At 39.1% G+C, this 25,899-nt stretch overlaps 1 protein-coding gene across 2 annotated transcripts in view; it reads left to right on the top strand.

Moving 5' to 3' along the window:
- Positions 1 to 25,899, top strand: part of ZCCHC24 (zinc finger CCHC-type containing 24) — a 101,136-nt gene that overhangs the window by 1,236 nt on the left and 74,001 nt on the right. For both annotated transcript variants that reach the window (XM_053983312.1, XM_053983313.1), the window contains exon 2: positions 15,264 to 15,464. In XM_053983312.1, coding sequence (XP_053839287.1) covers positions 15,264 to 15,464 — 201 coding nt within the window. The remainder of the gene's footprint in view (positions 1 to 15,263; positions 15,465 to 25,899) is intronic.

Below are 25,899 nucleotides of genomic sequence, written 5' to 3'. Positions count from 1 at the left end.
GGCACCCTACTGTGGGACTCTTGCCGGAGGCGTTCAACAGCGGCTTTGTTTGATATGGTCAGATGGACTATACATCCCAACCTGCTCTGGCACTTCCCACAGAATGACATTTCAAAGTCCTTCCAGCACCTTTTATGTTAAACGTCGACTTAAAATGTATTCTCAGTCAAAGTACCCCCTTCTGTCACAGAAGTTATGGAGTTATTAATTAAAACGAAATCAAATTCCCCAAGTGCTCTTGTAATAGAGCTGCTAACAGTTGAAAGCCACAGTTATATAGACCCGTTTTCCTTTAATTAGAAATTCTTTCTTCTTTAAGAATATAACAGAGCACATCCAATCTCAAAATGGTACTATTTTTGAGAGTATTTAGTTCGAAACCCGTTCAACCTGATTAAGTCTTACTAAGCATGACATGACATGGGCAGTTCAACAGCATATAGACCTAACAAGCACATTGATTTTGCAAAAAGATTAGCAGGCAGTGCAATTTAAACTATTAGCTGTTGATGACAAATTGTAGATTTTACCCCTTCCTGCTTGGCTTACAAGCTTTATGGTAGCCAGGTAGCAGCAAGACTCCAGGAGTTTGGCCAGCGTGAATTCCAGACTGGGACTCTGTTCAGGCCCATGTTTGTTGAAGTCGGGATACATTCTGCTCACAGCAGGTCCTTTATTTTTTGGGAGAAAAAGGAAGAAACAACTAAATGGATTCTGCATTCAGGAAGCCTTTGAAACAGTCTCTGAGAAACCGTTTTCTCTTCTGACATGTCCCGAGTTCATTTTCAGCTTCTACTATACTCTGTGCAAGTAGGGGCTAATCCTTTTGTCACACTCCTTTTCCACTTGGCTCATAGTTCTTTCCGTTTTCCCCCCTAACCTTTCTTCTGAAAAATAATTTCCCTGCTATGGCTAGGCCTTCCTCAGGCCCCTGTCTCTGTCCCACCTCCAAGCAGTCAGTCCCTGTGCAGCCTCCCCCCAGCTGTGCTGTTTTCAGATCCCAGAAGTCACCTTCTGTGTGGATTCCTATCATCCACAAGCTGTAACTTTATTCTGATCTTTTTAACCTCATTATAGTTTCCTGAGGCACATGAACAGCAGCAGCAACTGAGAATTCCAGCTCTGTAGAAAGCCAAGAGCATTCACCATTCAGGAAATAAGAAGCCATTTCATTCTATACATATATTTTACTGTTTTTAAAAGATAAAGCATGTTAAGTTTGTTGCCATTCATTTTCCGGCCTGTGACCATAGCATTGACTATGTGGCTGATGGAGACACTTCTGCATTTCCAGTATTCACCTGAACTATGTCTTAATACATGGTAACCTGAAAAGAGGGAAAGGAGCACAGCTATCTCCTATGGCATGGGAATGCCCTGCTGGATATACCCTGAAGGAAGTAGGGAACCCTCTAATTTCCCAGGCTTACACTGCCTGCTTATACAACAGCTTTCATTCAAGAGTTTAGAAGGTGCTAGAGACACTTTCTTGAAAGAAGTTCTGTCAATATGTTAGATGCTCTGTTCTTTCCAGAAACGGGAAACTAGGCTGCTTTTTGTCAGGAGTCACCCAAGAGTTTCCGACAATGCCATGCTCTTAATTCTTGAGATTCTAACATCTGTTTATTTGCAGATGCCATTGGGTATACACTACCTATTTCAACCACATAAAATTATTTTGGAGAGCATTAGTACTGTGTGCTGTTTCTGCAGCAAGTGGGCTTATGCTATCTTTGGAACAACACATAGCTTTCCACAGTCAAACTGTTGACTGTTTTCTACACAGTGCTTGCTTTGGTTGGCATTTTTTTTCCTGTTTTGTCCTGGGTTGGCTTAGCCTGGAGCCGAGCTGTGACAATGATTGACACATAGCTGTACACAATATTTGGAAAGTGACCTAATGAGGGTCCAAAATAGCAACAGATTGAAAAATGATCATAAGGATCATAAGGTGTAAAATAGTTGTGTGTTCTGTATGTTGCCTTGCAATTGAAAATTTCTGGAGAAGAACACTTGGAATAAGAGACAGCACTTGTGAAAAGTTGCTATTATCCAGGGTTTGCAAGTCTGCATGGCACTGCCTGTGTATGTGACTTGCATACTGACCAAAGGAACAGGACAGAAAAAAAAATAAAAGTGCCAGCACCCACAGAGTAGTCTTGTACTTCAAGATTTTTGTCCTCCAGACTTTTTCCACTACAATGGATGCCTTCTAAATAAACATGATGAACACAGCTGTTTGGTGTATAAAAGCCCATTGTACCAAGAAAAAAAAAACACAATAATAAAGGTTTAAACAGTAAAGCAACAATGAGTGTTTTGTTCTGTAAGCAAGACTCGTTTTGCAAAACAGACCTGCTTTAAACCAAACTTCATGGCAGCATTTGTTGTCCTAGATATGAAATAAAAGCATGTTAGACCATTAAGATGCAATAAATTGGCCACTGAACTGAGCTCCACCCTCATTATAACACCATCCGTCAGAGCCAAGTATTTGAGGCTTTGTTGTGAGGCTGGTTACATGGAATTTAACGCCATCCAGGTATCTGTGGCTTTGTCATTGAGGGCTATAATTGAAAAATCTAGAGTAAGGGGGCAAGAGTCTCATAAGGTATTTTTCTACACCTACAGGAGGCATCCTACCAGGTCAATGCTATCTTTGGCCAAGAAAAGACAGCAAGCAGTAACTAGAAATTATTATAATATGTCAATTTTTTTTCTCTACTCTGTGTCTTTCAAGAGCAAAATTCCTTCTAGAAGCCTCCACGGCAGCCACTTGCCTGATCTAAACCAGACTTTATTTAAGCACAAATAACTGCACATAGATGAGAAAATAATCACCATTTTCATGTTTCTGACTTGGAGACTTCCAGATCCAGTCCTTATAGTCAAGAGAGGAGCTAACTTGGAATGAGAGCACACCAGCTAGTTCAGTTTGCTACAGTAAAGTATGGATCACTTGCTTGGAAAGAAAAATGTGTGGAGTTAAAAAAAGTTCAGAGTGTGCTATGAAAAATAACATTGAAATCCCTGTGAAACAAGCAAGTCTAAAGCACTGGAATAGATTAGGCAACTTCCCAAAGAAGATAGTGACATTCATAAGTTAACAATGAAAACTGATGAAACACTGGAAGAACAAAAATGTAGGGAAGGAAATTGGTGGTTCTACAGAAAATATATTTTATCAGCAACAAACTTGTGTCCATCTGTCTTTCATAGAATTAGGGGGGTACATACTAGGCTGATACTTGAGGAAGAAAGATCTGTTATTTGGCCTAGATAAAGTAATTGGGAGGATAATTATAAGATTTAAAAAAATCTCTATTCTGTTAGTATGAGAAGAATACAAGGATTACTGTACTACATCAGGCCATTAGTTCCCTGAATTAAGTGCAGTATCTTTGAGAACAGCCATGATTAAAAGATTTAAAAGAGAAAACCAAATGCCTTTTAAGAGGCTGCTCACAACCAGTATGGTCTGAAGGCAAACTCAACAGAGATGCAGGTTAGCAGAATTTGCCTTATGTTCCAAAACATGCCCAATTTGTTCCATTTTGTGTAACATTATTAGTTATTCTGACACACAGCATGTTTTTGATCTACAGGGTGCCTAATGTGCTAGGCACTCAAGTGAGGACTTCTTGCTTTCTCAGCTACAGACTGACAGAGTAGCAGTCTACAGTCCCTGAATATGTCCTTTAATAATAATGATTATTATTTGATGTATTTTCTAATTTTAATTTTTTTCTCACTGTTCTTTGTGTAAGTACCAACATTGGAGTGCCCTTAACCTTCTCCAAATTTTACTGAAAGGGCACTAGCATAACAATTCCTGTATTGCAGGAACTTGTGCTCTCTGCCTCAGGATGATTGTATACTACCGATATTTTGTGGCTATTTAAAGTGCCAGAAAAGTAATTCCAAAATGCTTTTCAGGAAGTTGAATGTCAATTCTCACATCAGACCTCATAAGAGATTCCAGGGATCTGAATTTCTTATGTTAATCAGAGGACAACATGCATTTGGAGATCTTGGCAAGACCAGCCTCTGTTCTCCCAGCACAGCCAGCTCCAGAGCCCTTTTGATGATGCTGCCTCAGCACACAAAGTGCAGCTTTCACAGCTCACTGTACACTGGTCTCAAAATCTTAGATCCTATTACATCTATTTGAGCTATTCAGTTCTATAACTGAATTTTTGAGTTATATTCTATAAGTATTCAGTTCCTAATTCCAATTGGACATATGCTTTAAAATCCAAAAATTTAGGGGTTCTTATCTGTTCTTATCTCTGTAGCCATGGCCTCCTGCTTTGCTGCTTCTGTAGCCTTTGGAAAACACCAAAGGTGTTTTGCCAGGGAAATAAAAACCCCATGTGTGAATGTACTATAGGAACTGGAGTCAGAAAATAAGACTGTACCTTGTATAAAAAGTGTGAAACTCAAATTATTATCCAGATTACACTCTTCCATTTGTATCACCTCGCTATGGCTTTAGGTTTCTCTGTTGTCCAGGATTAAGCAGGATTAAGTTTTGTTTGTGTGTGTTTTTGTAAGTGGACAGTACTGCATGTAGCAGATACTCTCCTTACTCTCGACACTTAGGGGGAATTACCTAATAGCAATTTGATTGCAGGAAGAAATGCACAAGAGCCAAATTTGGTTCACCAAAGAAAGTGTTCTAAATACAATTATGTTGCTTTTAGTCTGGCTTCCTTACCTGAGGAACAGGTAAGAACAGCAGAAAGTTCCCAGAAGTAAGAAGAAAATGTGTTGAATTTACTCCAACGTCCAGAGCCTCTTGTGTTGCATCCTTACCCACAAACTGCCCCTGCCCCCAGCAAATGCTGCTGTAGCTCTGCAGCACATCTGCCCTACCTCCAAGTTTAACTAAGTCAAACATGACTTACACCTGGGCTTTAGTTTATTTAGAGTGAAAGTATTATTCACCATAGTAATCTGCAGCTACTTGCTTTCACATCACAATCAGAACCACGCTTGGAAAGCTGGCAAGAACTAAAATATTAATTGCTGAAAGTAAATCAAGTCTTCAAGAAGAGGAATATGCACTTTCTGCTTTACTACTGATTTCTTTTTGAAGAAAGACCAGTTATATTTATTATTCCAGATTAACTGAAAATCATTGCCAATTCTTTTAAATTGCTTGGGATTTTGTATCTATGCAAACTCCTCATTGAGAGAAGCACTGACATGCTTTTTCTGCCTCACAAATACATTCACATCTTGGAAAAAACCTGTCAGGCAGTATATAGAAAAGAAAAACACACCAACCTATAATTGGAGGCAAAAGGATGTAGAATTCTTCTTACAATTATATTTTATACACAGAGCTTTCATTTACAGTTATTTTATGCATTTACAGTGTCTTCCATGCCAAAGCACCCAAACAAAGGGGTGATGTAACTGTGTGTTGGGCAATGATTTTTCATCCACTCCTCTTTTGCTCTGCAGACAGACTCAGTTATTCAGAAGAGAAAAGGAAGATCCTTCTCCAGTGAACTGCACAAATGATCAGACAACCGAGTCTGACTTGAAACAATATATTAATTTATGAAGTGTATGGAATGAATTAGATAGCCAAGATGTGTAGTAAACTGCTTTTATCCCAAAGCCAATCCCACTCTTCCCCCCCCCCCCCCAGGCCTTTTTGGTTATGTTTGGGGGATTTTGTGTACTTGTACAAGATAGATAACTTGCAGACATGGTCCTGTTAGTTTGGTAATTGACAGCTAGAAGAAAGGATTGCATTTTACTGACAGATGCTAGGTGTGGATTAATGCCAAGGAAAGTTTTCTAGCTCAGAGTTTAAGTGCACCATAAAAGGACTTTGAAACACAATTTAAGTGAAATTTAAATCTAAGATCAGAGACTCTTTTCCATGCTGCTTTAAGAAGCATGAAAAATAATGACACAGTGCAGTTGCCAAAAGGTGCAAGCACAGATATTACAAAGCCAAATCATACAATTCTGATAATATGTATTTGCAGAGAAACAAAAGTGACTGTATCCTTTTACTCAAATTAGATGCATACATAAAAATGTTACCTAAAAAGTAGTACTGGGTATAACCATCCATTTTCTGAACAGATTAATGAAATGTCACAATTAATACCCATACCTCTCCCCAGTTTGTCTTCCTCAGAAAAATTGCCAGTGGCCTGATGCCTATTTTGCCACCCTCTGGAATTGCTCTTCCTCTTTTAGAAAGCCACAATGCAATTACTAAATTAAATGGAGAGAATATAAGTCTTTTTCTCATGGTTTACTTAGGTTCTGTGTGGATTCTGGAGTAATTACAATAGATCAAAGCAACTAATTAAATTTTACAAAGCTATTCAAATCTTATAGTAATGCTGACATAGTTCAGACAGACAGTATTTCCTAAGTGTAAAAGCTTGGATCACTTCGTTTTTCCTGCAGGTCAGTTCTTATTCTCAGAACCATAACAAATGATTTGTGATCTGCTAAAAGTAGAATCTAAAATTATAGACAGATTCACTTGAGGAAAGCAAAATAAATGCAGGGTTACAAGGCCTTTCTCCCTGTCCCTCATTGTCTAGCCAGGCCAGCATAGCTGTGGGGAGTTTTGGTGGGTTTTAAATTTTAACATATCACAAGCCTGTGTTTTGGTCTAAGCAACTAGTAACAAATCCAATACTTTGACTAAGAGGAGTTTTAAGGAACCTCCTGTAGACCCTTTTTCTTAGCTCTTTCAACTGCTGCTGATGGGAGAACTGCTGCCTGGCCTTCCAAACCTGTTTCTTAAGAAGTACATTTTGTGTTTCGACAAATTTAGTTTGAAGATTAGCAAGTGCCCTCATGACTCAGGACTTGAGCTCATATGCAAAGCAGAGATAAATTCCTGCTGTATTAACTGGCCACCCACACCTACTCCCTGCATGTGGCAGGATTTGGTGTCTCTTTTCAATGAACACAAGTGCAATACCCTACATAGAAGGATTGTGGATACCTGGAAATCTGTATTTACATCTCATCTAGCTAAATGCCAACCAAGCAAACACTTGGATCAGCTTGGGGATCAGCTTGGTCTCACAGATTTCTCTTGCTTCTAGGAGTTCCAGGTATCTCAGTAATCTTTGCAGGGGAGTTGCAGTCTATATTTCTTCACAATAAGGGAGCCTGCTAGACAACTATTTTGTAAGTAGTCATTAGGGCTGTAGATACTTGTGGTTGAAAGGAAAGCAAATGATCTATTGTACAGTCATTGCACCCTGAAAATAGAAGACTAGCAAGAGTTTTTAAGAGGGTTTGAGCATCAGTGATCCTTGGAATACAGAAGTGTTCTTATATAACCATCTTTCTCTAACATACATTGCAACTGAAATTAGTAGAATAATAGATGCATTCCTCTAACAGTCACAGCATAGGAAGAAAAAAACCCCTCTAATCTACTTTGAAGCCAGATTTCTCAGTTATTATTTTATAATTTATCTGAAGCAGCTTGTGATGTTTTAGGTTTGCTTGCTGAGATCACACTTCAAGCTGTGCTGTATCATGGTTGATTAGAAGGGTAGCTTTAAACGTAGATAAAACTATCTAAAAGCTGGAGTCACAAAATGAAATTCCAGCCTGTCATTTAGTAATAGAAATAATTTATTTTCCTCACTATATTCAATTTAATAAAAGTTTTTGTCTTCCCATGAGCGCAGGAGCTGAGGCCCTGAGCGCATTGCGAGGGGCCCGTTCTGGGCAGATGATGTATTGTTTCTACCTCTGACGGCGACCTTAGCTTTGCCTCTTTTAAACTTTGGCAGCCATCGCAGAAGTTTCTGTGCCAAGAAGGCATTACTGGATGTAAATGATATAAACAAAACTGTCTCAGACTTAGAGTTCTGTTTAACCCAAAATGGACATTTCTTAGCAAAACCTTTCATCATGCAAGAGCTGCACAGGAGGTGAATGCTTTCCTAAGTGTGTCTTGAACAGGCACATATCTATTTCCGGGTGTTATTTTTCTTGCGTTTGGAGTGTCAAAAGACCTACCAAATGAGAGGAAACTCGACTCTTGTTTTTCAGACTGCAGGTCAGATTGAGACAAGATTTCCTGCAGGAAGCAGAGATGTTAACAGAAAGTGCAGGGATCAAAACATGTCCATCCGTTTCTCCCCTCATTTCATGCTGTACAGCCTTCATGACCTTCTCCTCGCCAGAGACCCCTGTCTCGACCAAAAGGACTTGTTTCTGGGCAGGGGTCCTCCCCATGGCCTCTCCCCACAGGTCAGGGAGGTTGGTGGCCAGGGGAGACCTGGCTCAGGCAGGCAGGGGACAGCCCGGGAATCCAGGGCTCCCGGGGGGGATGTGTTAAAGCAATTTGCAATGTGAATGGTTTCCGTTGTCCCTAAGACAGTGCTCATGTCTTAGAGCTTCTTCTCTTGAACATAAGTGGCAGCTGTTGGGCATTCAGCAGATGAAAAGGAACCCTGCAGAACTTGGTGCAAGATTTAGAAAGTTCCTTCAAGACTGCATGCCTCTGACCAGAGCAAATCTCTGTCCTCTCCCACATCTGCCTTTAAAGGCCTTTTGTGAGGTCCCTGTACATTGTGAAAAATGAATGTCCTCACTGATATCTGCAGCAAACCCTTCCCTGAGGCTGAAATAAGGCGGATGACACTACTAGGAGAAAGGCAAAAGGCTTACTTGAGCTCCAGCAAGCCTGGAGATGTGACTGAGCAATTCCTGAACTGTCAGCATAACTTTACCACTGTACAGTACAGAGGGAGCAGGATTCTTTTAAGACCTGAGAAACTCATTGAAAGCTTTGGATCCAAGTGTTAAAGACCAGCAGATGTAAAGGAAGGCAAGGTGGTGGCGTGTGTTGCTCTCCAGCCTTGCTGTGATTGAAGGGACACACCAGTCATGCTCAGAGGAGTGTGTTGCACCCACTTGCTGTTCTGCAGAGTCTCAGCAATTACAACCTGAGAAGCCACAGCCAGCTGAGCTGTCAGATTTGGAATAACTAGATTAGAGAGATCTATATGCTGGATTGAAGATTCATTGCCCTTCAATGACTCACTTCACAGCCACTGGCAGGTCACACTGCATTTGTAGCTGTCTCTTTAAGATACTGTTTCTGCAGATGGAAAGGCCTAGTGCCATGTATCTGAAAATATTTAGAAGTAGACATTAGTGTTAGCAGTTTAACATAAACATGTATTTGTCTAAAACCTTCTGCAGAAGAAAGATGAATTAAGGTATACTTGGCTAGTCTAACTAGCCAGGAATGCATTAAGGTTTACTTGGCTAATCTACATTTATCTGTGGTTTTATATGAGAACTTGAATAATTCAGATGTTACTAAAAGTCAGGCCAAAGACCAGATTTTTTTGACAGCTGACTTAAAAGTTGACTTCAGAAGAAAACAGAAACCTGAGTCTTTTTTTTTCTTGCTCCAGGCAAACATTTTCTTTACTGAGTGATGAGCTCGGCTTTCAGTTTTCCAATGATAAAATGTTACTGAACAAACTCTTAATCTGTTTTTTTGTAAAAGTATCCAATTTATCAGAGGAGCTAAAGCAGACACAAGCCATACAGAAGCAGTTTTTGAGGTTTTCCAGTTCAGCCTTGGTAATTAAACTTCTCTATTTCTTCTGGCTCAAATTAATACAACTAAATTTATTACAGTATTTTCATTTAATCCCTCTGTTTTCAGAAGGCTTTGGGGTTGGCCATAAACATGGATGATGATCTTAAAGGTCTTTTCCAATCTAAACAATTCCATTATTCTATTCTGTGATTCTGCATTGGATGTTTTCTTTGGGGACAAAACCAGGGAACTATTTTAACCACTTATGAAGAGCTGAAGTGCAGAGAAGTCAGAGATTTGAGGTGCTCTTCTCCAGACGTGGCTGTCTTCTGGTGCAACTGTTGTGCTTTCACACCTATTGCATGGCCCCGTGGATAAAAGCCCACATCAAAAGCAAGCCTTAGGACACTAGGAAATAAGACAGCGATAGGCCCTCGGGTTAAGTTTTGTGTATTACACATACAAGCCACTGAATTACTGTTTGGGTAGCTCAGATTTCCCTCTCCTCCAGCATGAAAGTAGCAATTGAGTGAAGGCAATGACTTGTGTATCCTACTGTTTTATCCATGACACAGCACAGGGACCACTCAGTTCTTATCTTTGTGAAAATCCAAGCTGATAACTTTAGCACCTTTTGATATTTTGGTGCAGGGCTAATGATTAGCATGGCTAGTCTGGTTACTGTCATACAGGCTGGAAAATACTTACAATTTACAGTGTATGAAAATCTTACTTTTTCCATACTGATGCCAGGGCAATCCAGCTCCCTTTTCCTACAAACTTCAAACAGCCATGGCATCTGCTGACTTAAACTTAACTCTGTCCATTAAGACTGCTTTATTTGTGTTAGCTTTATTAGGTTAGCAGCAAAAATAAATAATCAAAAATTCTTTGCTCTTTACTTTTCAATTATAGACTATTTCATGTTGTGGAAGGGTTGATGACTGGACTAGATTGTAGGACTTGTAGGATTGAAGTGCTACAGGACCTCATGTATGTAATGTGCAATTACTACAAATGTGGAGAGAACCATAAGCACAAATCACACTAACTTCTAGAGCATCAGACAGATGCACTGGCCAGATACAGCCTCCATCAACCAGCAGAAGTCATTCTAGCTTTATGTAATGGTGGATATGTTCATCTTTATCACTGCCTTAAGGGTCCAGCAACCACAAACTGAACTTGGGGCAGGCAGAAAGCGGTTTTTCCAGATATACCTTTACTTTTCCAGTCCATGCCTAAAAAGAAGATACCATTCCCACATGAGCAAGTTGCCATTGGTTATTAATAGCAGCTGGTCTGGTAGATGGTCAGACATAAATGTCATAATTGAGATGCTCTTGTGTTCTCTGTGCTTTCTAGTCCCTTATAAAAACATACCTTTATAGGTAAAGCAGTAGCTATACATACCAATGGGAAATTTGGAAAATAAGATTTGCCTCTTATTTATCTTTCAATGTTTCGTGGCATATTGGTAACAGTTGTCTTTCTTCTCAACATGATACCATTGCTAAAAAAGAAACTGAAGAGATAAAGCCAGGGTTTCAGGGTTTCCTTTTCTACCTCTTGGCACATCAGTCCCAAAAAATGTTTCTGAAAGGCAGGGACCCAGCCAAGGGAATCAAGAGCATTAGCCAATCATTCATGTAACTAGGAATGTCTTAGAGGTGAATTAGATACTGGAACTCTTGAGTCACTCACGTATGTTACCCAACTGGAAATCAGAGTGAGGAAGCTATAGAAGACAATAGCTGCCTTTCACAAAGGGCCACACTGCAGCCTTACAGATTATGTGCCCTTTAACTGGAAACACTGAGCAACCAAATAACAAAGGGAACTTTGCTTCCCAACACCACCAATAGATACAGCAGTGAGGTTACTTTTGGAAAATACAAGATTTTCAGTTTGGTTCATATTCAATTAAATCAACAAATTTCATAAGAAGGAAAAAACAAACAAATAGACAAACGTATATTATCAGCTCAAACCTCCCACCAAGGCAGTTTCTAAGTTTTACCACCAGGTTCCCCATCCCCCCAGTATGGCAAGATAAGGAAATCCTGAATTCATTGCAGCTGGGCTGATGAGCCTTGTAATTAGGACATGCAGTGTGGTCTTTCAGGCGCCTTCAGAGCACTAACCCTTTCACTGCCAAATCCTTTCTTGCCTGTTCAAGCTCAAAATGAGACTCTATTTGAGAGGTACTATTGTCTACCATTTAAAGAAATAGGTTGGCTTTGCTAGTGTTGCATTGTGAACACAGAGCAAGTCATTGCTTTTGGTGGAATTCATGAGAGGAGCAATCTCCCTGCCACCTCCCAGATGAGTACTAATACACTTGAGACCAGAATGAGTCAGAATGCGTTTGTTTCTTCATCTCTGTTTTCTGTCTGAGGCCATCAACACTCTCCCTGGCACTCTAATCACCCCCCGCCCGGGACATCTCCTTTTGGTGTGAAGCTAATTCAAAGTTTTTATTCAAAACCCTTCTTAAAACTCCTCTTTGCAGCAGTGCAAATACTTAGTAAGGGCTGAATTGCTGTTCTGCTCAATTGAGTGCTCCAGAAAGAGAAAAAAGGAACCAAACCAAAACTGTTTTATGTATCTCAGCAATATTCATTCAGCCCTCCACTTTTACAATGACAAAATGGAGTCAATCACCATTTCATCACATTTGTTACAAGCCCTAAGCTTTCACTGTTTGATTCCAGGGGCTGGGATGAACTTTCCCATTACCACCCTTATTATATAACTTGGCTTTTGGGAATGGTTTATTTCCTCATCTCTTTCTGAAGAACTAGAGATTTCCAGAGCTAGAAACAGGATGTAGCACCATTTGTGCTGGTGCTCTTTATAGCAACTTTCAAGTGCCAGATTGATGTGTTTTTCACATTGACTTGGAGTCAAACAGATTTAAGGCCATTTTCCAGGTCAGATTGGCAGGAACTGCTGAATCGTTCGCCTGACTATACCCAGAGGCACGGGCTGCATCTTGGGATCGTCTAGGCATTTTCCAAAGGCATTTTTCATTGCTCTTTAAAGTACTAGTGTCATCAGCAATGTCCATCTTCTTTACTGTCATGTTCTATTTGTTATATTTGTTTCTTCCTTTTTTAACACTGGGCCTCAAGATGATTATAGGGAAGTGTTTCACGGTGCCGTGCGTGGACTGAATGCTTTGCCGTGTCCAGCTGTGGCATGCACTGCACAAGCGCCCTGCCAGCTCAACCAAGTGGCCACTTTTAGAGCAGTGTGCCACTCTTTGGGCACAGAACCATTGGTGGCTGCTAAGGGTATGATTTAGTGTCAGTGCAGCCCATAGTCCAATGGGATCCTAGCCTCTGGCACAGCTTCTGGCTGCCACGGTTGAAACAAAAGTTTGTGAAGGTTTGCTGCCAGAGTGAGGCACCTTGTTTTTCAAACATGCCAGGAAGGGTTGGTGGAGGAGTGAGTTACATAATACCCAGATGTGGTTCCAAATTACTCCCTTTTAATAAGGGCAATAGCTCAGTGTAAAGGATATGTAGGAAAGAAAACATTCATCACTACATGCCGTATGACCAATTCAAAGCCCACTGTAGGCAACAGATAGATAGGTTGTGGTTTGTTACTGAGTTGGCCCTGGGGAAAAAATAACAACCTCCTTCCTGATGGGCAGAAGTTATTCTGCATCCCCAGAAGATAATCCAGATTTTGGCAATAGGTAAATAATTTGCGACTTCACACGTTCTGTGTCCATATTTTCACCCTTCTATAAAATCAGATAATAAGGAATTTGCAAAGTTACTAATGGGTGTAATGGAGGTGAAGTACTTTAAGAATCTCTTGGCAAGAGGATCTCTTAAAAAGAAAGATTTTATATTTTTCCAAGAGTATGTAAGAGAAAGTGGCTCCTAGGGAGACAAGAACTTCTTGAAAACCCTTAATTAATACTATTTTGGCATCTACAGCACTTCCCTTTCCTTTTCAAAATTTGATGCCAAGAATTTCTCGTTCCAATAGCATCCAATAAATCCTAGAACTAAATTCCAGTGACCATTGGAGGTATCTTTGGTTGCTTGATAGCTAAAGCAGCTAAAATATTTTTATTAGTTTTTAAAATACCTTTTCCTTTTAAAATCTGTGGCTTTAACCCCCGAAACAAAGTGGCTGATTCTCCTCTCAGCCACGTCATCTTGCACAGCACAGAACTATGCTACACAGGATGTTTTAGTTCCAGGGCATATGTGAAGTCCCATGTGAGATCAGATTCCACCCTGGGACCTCTTGAATTGATCCTGTTGCTGTGCACCAGCTTCAGCTTTGCAAGAGGGGTCAGTGGAGTTCAGCATGTTGTGTTTGACTACAGTGCAAGTGGGTGAAGCAGATTGTTAGGCTGCATTTTTCTGTACAGTGTACACCATCTGTGGAGGGATGGAATTCAGGGATAGTTGGGGCTCACCCAGGTATTTCTGCCTAGAGCTTTGATATGATTTTTTTCATATGCAGCTGTCAACCAGAAAATACTCACTATGCAGGTACCCTGAATGTTTGAGATCTCAGAAATTAATTTAATTTCAATTTCAGATTAATTTCACAAACTCTAAATCAATTTCAGTGCATGTCTTCAAAATATATATAACATGTATAAACATATGAAAACACATATAAAGACCCCATTGAAATATTTGAATTCAGTAGAATTAAAGCACAGAGTCACAGATTGGACCTCTTCTTACCTCACTTTCCCATAAGCCAGCAGTAATTCTCTGATGGCAGGAGAATTACATGAGCATAGCATTGCAGACCTAAGGTGGAAACACCATGTGAAATGTGTCCCATCATGTGAGGATGGAAAGGACACTCAATAGTTGGTCCTATTTCTGCAGTGATTCATTATGATGTTAATTTTAAAAAGAGTTTTAATTTTCCTTTTGAACTCCACTATGCAGTTTCTTTTGGACCTTAAGCGGTTAAAGTGAATTAATCCTTGTTATCTCCATTAGGGAGAATACCTATTTAGGTGTTGATGGGTTTCCTGCTGTTCTAAAACTACTGAATAGCAAATTAGGAGCTACTGATTTTGATTTGCAGATAGACAGAGTGAAGATCCTATTGAGGTGAAGTACAAAACCTAGGTATTTACTGTTTATCAGGAAATGTTTAAATCACAGCAGGTTCCCCCTTAGAAAATCCAAACCAGATGTTGTTCTCAATGCTTCTTGTTATTTTTTGAACATGGGACTCTGTTGACTGTCTGATTAACCAGATTGGAAATTGGAAGTTACTTTGCATTTTTTTTGGTGTTCTTTCCCTGACTTCAGTATTCTTTGCGTAAGTGGTTTTGGACACAAAAGGGTTCTGTTTTGTGAGTTGTTCTTTCAGCTTTTTGCCTGCATAATCTAACTGTACTATGAATGCATTATGGTCAAACACAAGAAAGCAATCATTGCTCAGTGGAAACGTTGGACTAAAAGAACCATGGCAAGCTCAATAGTTTCCTCAACAGCGGGGTGACCAGCTCCATTGCACTGCCATTGTGAAACCTCTTTACTAATAGCTTGGATATTGCTTCCCTCAAATGTGTAGCTGTGTTCCTGAGAAAAAAAGAACCACTTTGTTTTTCCTGCTATTTTTATCTATCCCCTATTCAAATCTCTCTCAGAACAATCCTTAATAAGTACTGTGTTGCATGTGACTTATTTGTTTTCTTTTGCAGGCTCTGAGCAGCAGTCTCTACAAGAGTGCATCACCTTATGGCTCGCTTAATAACATTGTGGATGGGTTAAGCTCCCTCACTGAGCATTTCTCTGACCTATCCCTTTCTTCAGAAGCCAGAAAACCCAGCAAGAGGCCACCTCCTAACTACCTGTGCCACCTCTGCTTTAACAAGGGACACTACATCAAAGACTGCCCCCAGGTAAGAATATATAATATTCTGAAAAAATATGCATCAAGATTTTCTTCAGTCCTTGATTTAGCGACACAGAATTTGACTGAAATACTTTAGAGTGAGTAACGCTGAAGAAGTATCTTGACAAAGTGCCAAGCTAGCTGTGTGTTCTTTTAATCTATTCTTTATCACAATGCCAATGGACAAAGTACACTATTTCATTTGCCTTGTAAGTATTACAGAAGACATTAATCTAGGCACATGCCAAAGTAGATTCTGGTAACTTTAAAAAAGGCTACTCTGTAAATTTCTATCGGGCAGCACTCTGTGTAGTCAGTTTGGCAGTGGCACTCAATATAACAAGTTACATATGCTAAAAGAGAAGAAATTGATACATTTGAAGAGAACTTTGAATCAGTGTTGCAGTAACACAGGTTCCAGATATTTTGGGTGCAAAATCTTTTTTGTCCTACAGAAGAGGTTTGCTGTACTTCACAAAATGTGATGGTCTTTGACTCCTAGAACTTTTCTGTAGTAGCAAAGATGGCAATATTTATTTCCTTCAAAAAGAGATATAAACCAGTGTATACTAAAAGCACTGGCCAATCTACAATTTTTTTCCTGAGGCTCCCAAGCACAGTGTACCAGGTTTCTTAATTTTCTTGTTTCAGCTGGATGCAGTTGTGTTGCTGGCTTAAACTTTCACAATTTCAACAACATCCTATGTAAAGTCCCAAGGAAATTAAAATGCTGCCAATACTCTAAAAACACAGATCTGGACATTACCAGCATCCACTTCATTATGACTTTAACCTCCTAGCCTCTTATTGTGTGACTTTCAGCAGAATTAATCTGCATGAAAATTAACTACAGTTAATTTGCTATTGAGGATGTCAGACATTTATAAACCAAAACACAGGCAGAAAAACATCTGCCAGCAGAGGAAGGAGAGCATGAAATCTAGTCTAACATCAGATGAGCTTTGAGTGTATTTCTCTTGCTGTTATGCATAGACTAACTTTATAACTTTCACTGTATATCTTTCATTAATTCTAATGAAAGCTATGGAATTAAGGTATGTTTACAGTCTTGGGTGTGGCACTTGAAAATATTTTTACTTCTTATTTTGACCTAGGTTGAGTAAGAATTTTCTTTATGGAAAAACTATGACATTTCTTTGCTAGGAGATCAAAAGTACTCTGGTTTATACACTTCAGTGTTTAATCTACTTAATTTAGCACGTTACAGAAGAATGTAAAGATAGAACCATGTAATAGCATACATTACTTAACAAGAGGATTGAAACTCCAGCTACTAAATAAATATGTGACAGAATGAGAAACTGCTGGACTGGGGGTGGATAGCTGTACTTTGCCATGCTGTGTGAGAAACCAAATGAATGCAACAGGTCTCTTGACAATCAGTATGTGCAAGCTACAGCTCACACAGATGGTCCCAAGTGAATGTGTCAGTGTTGGAGCAGAAATGCATTATTTATTTCATAGGTATTTTTATGGTTTGAGGCACTAGGGATTAAACATGTTAGTGAAAATTGAAGACACATAGAAATCCAGGAGATACGAACAATTAAGGATTGTGTGGGAGCATTAATTCTCTTAAATTGCACATCCTCTGTAATTTTTTTCAGATTTCATTTGTAAACTCTTCAATTTCTCTGTGAACCAGGAAGTGGAAAGACTTCCTACTGGCATACTCTGTGGCTATGCTGTGAGTTTGGGAGGAATGAGTAAAGGAACACAGGACAGGGAAACATCTGCTCGCTCATCACATGCAGTCTGTGTTACAGGCAGCCATATCATATAGTCCCTTTTGAAAACTGATCAGGTTTTACTTGGGAAGCATTTCAGTATTTTACCTTTGCTACTGCTGGTGTGGGAGTCTGCTCCAGAACCTCAATCCTCTCCTAACTAGAAATCTTCCAATTTCTAGGATGAGTAACTCATGGCCACTTTATAGTCATTTGTTCTCCTGCCAACATTGTCCTCCACTGAAATAGCTCTTTTCCCTCCCTGGTGTTTATCTCAGGATGTATTAATAGACTGCAATCATATCCTCTCTCAGCATTCAATCATATCCTCTCAGCTTTCGTTCTGTAGGACTAACCAAGCCAGGTTTTCTCAGTTTCTTCACACAAAGTATACAGACCCTCTATTCTCCTGGCCTTCTCAAGGCTGTTCTCTTGTGCTTTTCATCTCCTGGCACATGCATGACTACATGTACATGTGGCATGCCAGAACAGAGCTTGTCAGTGCCTTCTGCTGTGTGTGCACGTTTCTGTTTATGTTAGTTAAGGGACAGGTGATATGAAATTGATTCTGTTTGACTAGAGATTTCTTCTAACACAGGCAAGTGCTTGCTGGTTTAATCAGCAAGTGCTTTCATGAGAAAAAGCAGAGTTAAGCATTCACAGAAACATACACACTTGCCTTATGTTATCTGAGTTTGAGGACAGTTCTAAAGAGGATGACCCTGTGTTCACCAGTTATGTTCAAAACCTTGAAAACATTGTGCACAAGAATGGAGCACCAACGGCAGGATCAGGCTTTTGTAATAAAGTCCCCATTTGTTACCACTGCTTTTGACAATAACTGGTTTCTTAATTTGAACATGATATGCACTGCTTATTATCTTAGGTTTTGCTGCTTAGTTTTGCTAGTGCTGTCAAAAATAAAAGTAGTTTAGCAAATCCTACCAAAAAAAGGGCTGTAGCTGTGTGTTTTTAAAGTCCTTAAACCTGGATAGAGAAAAGAGATAAACTAATCTGATCTGGACAAAATGTGTATCAGTAAATCATACAGTATATTTATTTTGTTTTTATGAAACTGCCTAATAAGAAACACATTTTGAAATGGGGTGTTTGATGAAGTTTTTTCTGCATAGCAAAGAAATTGTGTAACAACTTTAGGACTTAATAGCCCTTAATTCTGCCTGTTACTACCACTGAAAATGTATGTTCTTTTTCTGTTGTAAAAGTTGATGAAAGTGCATGTATCAGTTCAGATTTATGGCTTAAGTGATGATCATATTCCAGAGGGTTAAATAATTGCAAACAAAAATTGCCAGCTTTAGTATTTAAGTGGCTCGTCTGTCTGCAATTTGTCTAATATTGTGTCCACAACTATCAGTTTGAAAATTGAAATAAGATTTAGCAGACTTCTGTTATTTTACCATGTAGTTTGTGTCATACATGGTGATAGAAAATGTTGTTTTCTGTTTGAGAAACTACCAGAAATAAGAGCAATGTTGTGATTGCGATTCATCATTTTCAATTTGCCTACATTTGCAAAAAGCTGTTTCTTGCAATAATTATATCCATAAAAAACCCAGCATTAATCTTTAGTATCATCTTTATAGCATACCTACATTTTTTCCAAAACGAATTTGTGAGTTTCAGTGGCTTAGACAATAACATCTTACTCATACCTCTCTGATGTTCCTGCACATACAGAACGCTCATTGACTTGAATGAAGTGTAGAGAATAAAGGTTAAAAGCAGTGTTCTTAATATAGCACTGCTCTTAAATTATCATTGACAGTGCCATAAAAAATAAACAAGATCTTTCTCTTTAAATAGCAAGGAAGGTAAGGAATGAGAGTACTTTTCCTATCTGGTTTACAACTGGTTGATTGCATGATGTATAAATATATATATATATATAGATCTGCCAAAGCTTTGTATACTTATTTATATACTTAAAGGTACTGTACCTATGCCTGGTGACCATAGGTATGAGCTCTGGACCAGTAATATTAAAGATATATTATTCTATATGACATTTTTTTTATATAGCAGGTATAGAAATTATTAGAAGACCTTTTTTAAAAAGTTACATTTTCTTTTTTTACCCATTATCACTATATTTTAATTTTTAAATCCTATAAAATATAAACAGTAAGTTCCTTTGTACCGAGTGTGGCCTGCACAAAATCAATCTTGCTCCTTTAAATTGTAAGAATGTTATTGACATGAAAACTCTTCCATGATGTCATCAACCCAAACTCAGACCTATCATAGAAGATTAATATGCAAAAAGTATAGAATAATGGCGTATGGTGTCTATGTCTAGATGCAGTCTATGTAGACATTTGTAAATAAAGCACCTAGTTCACATTCTAAGATGTTGCTGAGTGAATGAACCTTTGCCATTTTTCAAAAATCTACTTAGGAAAGTAAATACACAAATCCTAGACCTCATTTATTGCTTATGTCATTCCAGTTGTTAATTTAATAAGCAGCAACAGAAGCCCAAGCTCGGAGCTCCAGCAAAGCATCTCTGTATTCAGAATTTTCAAACTGCTCTACCTGGTGTTCCTGCCAAGCACCAGTTCCATCTACTGGTGTCTCTGTCCTAACTGTATTCAAATATTGTGCCAGTGCCAAGCTCATTGAAAAAAACTGACAATTCCTGTAAATTTCTGTACAGGCAAGGAACCCTACCTCATGCTGATGTGGTGGGGAAAGAAAATTGGGAAATATCACTGTTCTGCAGTCAAATTCCCATGCACTGCCACTATTTATCCCAGTTTCTGGGAGACAGAGGAATGTTACACAGTGTGTTTCCCAATTTTACGTTGTACTAACAGAGGAGAATGCCGTGCTCACAGGAGTACAGACATACTGCTGCAGACATATATGTAATGGGAAACTGTTAGTGTCTTTCTGCACTGCATGTTTAAACCTGTGGCTGACATGCATGGCATGTTCCATATTAATGTGGGCAACAGTGGGAGTCTTTCCACTGCCAACAGTGATCTTTGGAGCGGATCCTGTAAAACTGAAGTGCCTTGAGAGCACAAATTCAAGTCAATGGGAGCAGTAGGCAATTGCTGTGGCTGCTTGAGTTTGCATAGATTTGCTTTTGTGGTTTCATGCAGGATGTGGAAGAAATCAGTGTCAAGCTGAGTTTAGTCCTTTCTTCTCAATCCATAGCTTGGCCTGCCAGATCACGCTGCCCTGAAGCTGTCCCTCCCTGTGGTCAGATATAGTGGATCTTTGGCAGTGGAGCTGCCTCAGCAGGCAGCTATTTGGCTGCAAGATTGGAGCAACTCTCATGCCTGAAACATTCATCTGATTTGAATTGTGCCTTATGGTTGTGCAAGGATCTCAAAGGTGCATAACATTTAAGGAATTCACAGCTGCGATTTCTCCAGGTAGCAAAGGCTGACTAAGATGGCAATGAGGAACAAACTAGCATCTCTGCAAAACTGGAAAAAAAATTAACTTTCTGGTTTTTAGCTCAGAAATCTTAATTTTTTAAAAATAGTGAATTGAACACAAACTTCTTGGAATTTATCTTCCTTTTAAAGTAAAGGTGCGATTTCAAAGAGCTCTGGAATTAAAGGAGATCACAGACCTTAGAAAATCCTAACACTCACTCTGAAAATGTTTTTGACAGTTGCTATATTTTACATTTTGTAGTAGGTTTTGGATATTGTGTGATAGTATCCAAATAAATGTCTTTAATCTATTGAACTGAGTGAGATGTCATTATTGTTACTCAGTTACAAGATGAGAGGTTAACCTCTCCATTCTTGGAGGAATCTGACACCTTGTATGGGCTCAATTTTTCAGGTTCCACAATAGTTTTTGATCAGAGTATACTTGGTGGCATTTAATCTGGTACTGTACAGGCCTCTCCTACTTATGCTCCAATTCTCTCGGCCTAGAGAGTTACTGAAGTGCCCCTGATATAAATAAAGCAGTATTTGAATCACCAAAATGAGTATTCTTCTTGCAGAGGTAAAGATGAAAATATGGGACACATATTAAAAGAAAACAACAGCTAAACTTACATCTGGTAAGTTAGTGGTGTTAGTAAGATCAGTGCTGAGACAGAATCTGTTAGCCTGTATTACGAGGAAGGAAAAGGTGTTAAATCTCTGCTATATGTAATTGCTTTCAAACTATGTGTGACACTCCAGGAAAAAAGTCTGTATGTCTAGCCCCTTCATTCTCTAGCCTTGAAATACATTTAGGTATGCACATTTCTTCACCTACACATAGTTCTATAAGAAATTGTAGCTTTCAGGTGTTCATTCTGCAAATACTTATGCACATACTGAAATTCCACATTACAAGATACTGGATGAATGTGAGGCTCTGAAGAGTCCTCTTTGTACAACATGATGATTTCATTAATTCCTATTTTTTCATTGAGAACCTGCATTAAACTATTGTAGATAATTTGGACTTGGCTTAGATTTTTAAATATTTTTTTTTGTCACATGGAGCCGCTTTGACAACTCCATGATTTTAAATATAGTACAATACTTATTGCAGGCTTTTATTTTTTTGTTCTCATATGCTTGAACTTAGCTGTGCCAAGTTTTCTCAGCATTTCTGAGATTAGCTGAATATATTTTTTCAGATAAATTCTACTTTTATTATGAGGACTTGCAAAAATCTTGCAACCAAGGTATAGTGGGCTATAAATTGGCCACATCCATCTTACCTCTGAAAATGTAAGCTATTTAAGTGTCTGAAAAATCAAAAAATACCCATTGTGCACTCTTTTGGACATTCTCAATAAGCTGTGCACATCATGGATTCAGACCATTTATCAGAGGCAAATAACTCAGAGAGCTGTACATGAGTAGAGGGGATCTGAAGAGCCCTGTTTTGAGAGAATGTTCCCAAAGTTCTTGAGTTAAACCTGTGTCTATAGCATGTGGCATTTATGTCCAGTTTTTTGATAAACTGTGTGCTTGAAAAGAAGATACTGAACCCTAACATACCAAAGTAAGAGTGGTTGGATAGTGAAAAAGAAACAGAAAATACCTAGTAAATTGTGTCTGTGCCCCTTTCCTGTCTAGTACACTACTTGACATTACATTCCCAAAAGTCTGGAAGTCCAGCCAAACCCAAGCTCCTCCTTCAGGCCCATGACTAAGTTGTTATTACTGTGCTTCATCAGTCTTTGTACACTGATACGAGTTCAAATGGTTTTTTTATCCCTGAGGGAGTTGCACTGCAGACAGAGGTGATAAAGGCAAATACTCTAAGAGAGCAGTGCTTGCTTGGTCTTTGCAGTGGCCTTGGAGTGGGGTCTCAGGTCCTGTGTGATAGTTACCAATGGGCTGTGTGACAGGTTGGATCATCCACCACAGAACGGGATTTCATTTAATTGAGGTTTTCCAACTACTTTTTATTCACCCTTGAATCTCATTTGCATATTCACTATCTAGATAATTTCAAGCCAACTGGCAACTAGCAACAAGGTAGATGTCAGGAAAATACTGTTTAAATGCAAAACCATAAGGATACCTGGCATTTAAACTGAATAAGGTTTTAACACTGATAAAGCCTCCTCTGGCTCCAGGTTGGGCACAGAAATTCAGGGTAAAGTGGAGAGGAGAAAAATTACTTTGGGGTCTCTGAAACATGACATGTTGAAAGGCTGAAGAACCAGTGTTTGTTCCTACAAAAAGTCACATTAAAAATTTGCAGATATGTAGAAAGCCTCACGTGAAGGGCACAGTTTGTTTTGCACAGCCACAGCTAATGAGTCCGGTACTGGACTTCAGCTAGGCTGCTCTAACTGTGAGGCCTTGAAGTAGAGTGCTCTTGATCACTGGAGAACTTTCAGAACAGAGTAGGTGAACATAAACCAAGATTTGCACTGGTGATCCTGTCCAGGGACAAGTGAGAACATCCTAAAGCACCTCCCAGCCTTGTGTTTCTGCTATTGCATATCTGCATGCTAATATTACAATTCACTATCTTAAACATGCATAATTTATATTTAAAATCCATGCACAATAAACCAGGTCCAAATCTTGTGCAAGTCACTGAGAGACTTTTATAAACTCATTTGAAGTAGACTGAACATATCTATTGCACTGGTCTAAATATGAACTCTGTTTACTAACAATTTAGTATTTGCTGAGTTTGCAGTAAAAATCCTGACAAACCATAATTAGTTGTTTAGCTTTGAAATTAGTACTGAGAGCATTCCTTTTGAGCAGGAAGGTAAGGTCTGGTTTCCAGCCCTCCACCAGCTGATTTATAGATAAGGTAGAGCTACCAGGTCAAACCACACTAATTTATCAATTCATCATTTGCACTGATAAGAAGTGAATAATGGAAAATTAAGTGAACCATTTTTTCTCACTTCATAAAAGTATTTTGGTTTAGTACAAAATACAGATTGTGGAATTTCCATTCATGCTTGGAAGTGTTTGAGATCTGACTGGACATAGTCGTAGTAAACCTGACCTGAACTCAGTGTTGGTCCTTTGAGCAGGAGGTTGGACTTGGTGACTTCCCAATGTCACCATCAAATTTAATCAGAGGGTTATTTATGAAAATTAACTAAATTTTCATGCTCTGCAATAAAACATCACTGTTCTTCAAGACCTCTGTCTCCCAGCTCTAATATCTACCATAATCCTTCCTCACTATGCTTTTAAATAAAAGTATAAAAGTAGAAGCAAACAGGCATTTATTACAACATCAAATACAGATAAAGGCCCCCCTAAAAACTTACCACCTGTCAAAATGTCCATGCACAAACACTTTCTGTAAAAAGGTAGCTTCATTTAATCTATATTTTAAAAACAAATCAAATAGCTTTTTTTTTTCCAAAGGAATTTTCTCCAGGAAAATATGCTTCAACAAGTTGTTCAGCTCAAGAAGTAAAAGTTGAAGCAAACACCTGAAGTGGAAGCTTTTCACTTTGCAATGGCTTGAATTTGTTTTGCAAGAATTTGTTTGGAAATGTTTCAAAAGCTTAATTTACCCAAAATGAACATCTATTTCTTGGTGTTTCTGGTTTAAAAATCCAAAAATTTTCACATCTGCCAAATGGATAAATATTTCAACTCCCTTTCCCCGTTTTAACAGAACCTTGTTTCCCTGTTTCTCGAAAATGAAAATGTCTTTTCTGCTAGACTACATGCCCAATTAGAGAAGGCCTTCAAGGTCTGAGCAGAGGCTGGGATGGTGTCATGGGAATGGGAAGAGCTCTGGCTGTTGAGGAGAAAGTGACTGTCAGGGGTGTCAGCTGCTGTGCTCTCCCTCCCTTTTCCTTTGAGTTACCGTCCAGAGGAGGAAGCTGGCAAGCAGCAAAAGCGGGGAACAAGAGCAAATGGCTGAAGGCAGATCAGCAGTTCCTGCTGGCAGCAGCCAACAGTGCAGCTCAGCCCCTCCTTGCTTCCCTGCTTGTCCCAGGACAGTCAGTAGATTGTGAGGGCACAAATCCAGCCCAGGGGGCCCCTCTCATTTTCCTGCTGTCAGCATGTACCACACAGTCCTGCCTGTCCCTCCCATTGCATCACTTCCCTCAAGAAATTAAGATACTAAATGGAAGTTAATCCCTATTCCATTTCCCTGCTATAGCACAAATACTGGTGGCATTCTACTGTATCTGGCTTACATCAGTAAATGTAGAAGGAGCCTTACATATTTGGATATGTCTCCTTTCATAGCTATAGAAAGGTCTGCTATGAGATGTGAACAGAGTTTCTCAGGTAACTATTTTCATCTGTGCCTGGTAGGATTGTAGATATCCTTCAGACTGCCTGAGAGAGAGAGAAGCAGGAGAGAAGGCAGCGCTGCATGGATCAGGAGCACAAGGCTCTGCTATGCTGATCCAGGGAATGTCAGCTTCATAGACATGAGGCTTGGGGTAAACTTAGTGTAAACTTCATTCCTTAACATTTCATATTTTATACTATAACTTATCAGTCCTGTCTCTGATAGAACATTGTTATTTAAAGAGGAGTTTTGCAGGTTTGTAGAAGATTTTTTTTTTAAGACAAAAAAGAAGAAAAAAAAAGGTTTTAAGACTTTTTTTCCCCCCAAATGTCCTTCATTTAGCAGGAACACTAAAATGTTTGTATAGTAATTGGAGAAAACAATGAATAAGTCTTTTATTTCAGAGCATGGTCAGTGCCAAATTATTAGCTAAAGCAATAAAGGCACTTAAATTGAAACATTTGGGGATTTTAGCAGCAACAGCAGACATTTTGGAAATGAAATAATATTGATAAGTAGTTTATCCTCAGATTTCTGACTGATTTTCCACAGGAAACTTGCTACTCTTTGTTTCTAACTCGTTCCCTGACTGTGTAGAAATGTGCATAGGAGTACAGCAGCACCTTCTGAGATCTTCTGTATTATTGAACCCTGTAAATATTTTTTTTTCATTTTTGAGAGAAATAACACATTTCAACTAGTTTTCAACACAGTCTCAAGCTACAGTCTTGGAAATGAGTTCAGGGTAACCCTGAACATTTCCCAGGCTCACATACAAAATACTGGTTTCAAGTCAATTTCTAAGTTTAAACCACAGTGCAGGTGTGCACCTATAGTTAAACCTCTGCAACAGCCCAGGCAAATGAATACTTGCAGCTGAGCCAGGCTGCCCACAGCACCTGGCAGCCAAGAGCACCCAGCCCAGGTGCACACTCAGCCCTCCCAAACACTGCCCTGTCAGCCTTA

The sequence above is a fragment of the Vidua macroura genome, chromosome 8 (assembly GCF_024509145.1).
Source record: "Vidua macroura isolate BioBank_ID:100142 chromosome 8, ASM2450914v1, whole genome shotgun sequence".
In the NCBI taxonomy this organism is placed as follows: Eukaryota; Metazoa; Chordata; class Aves; order Passeriformes; family Viduidae; genus Vidua; species Vidua macroura.
This window is presented reverse-complemented; position numbering and strand designations above follow the sequence as displayed.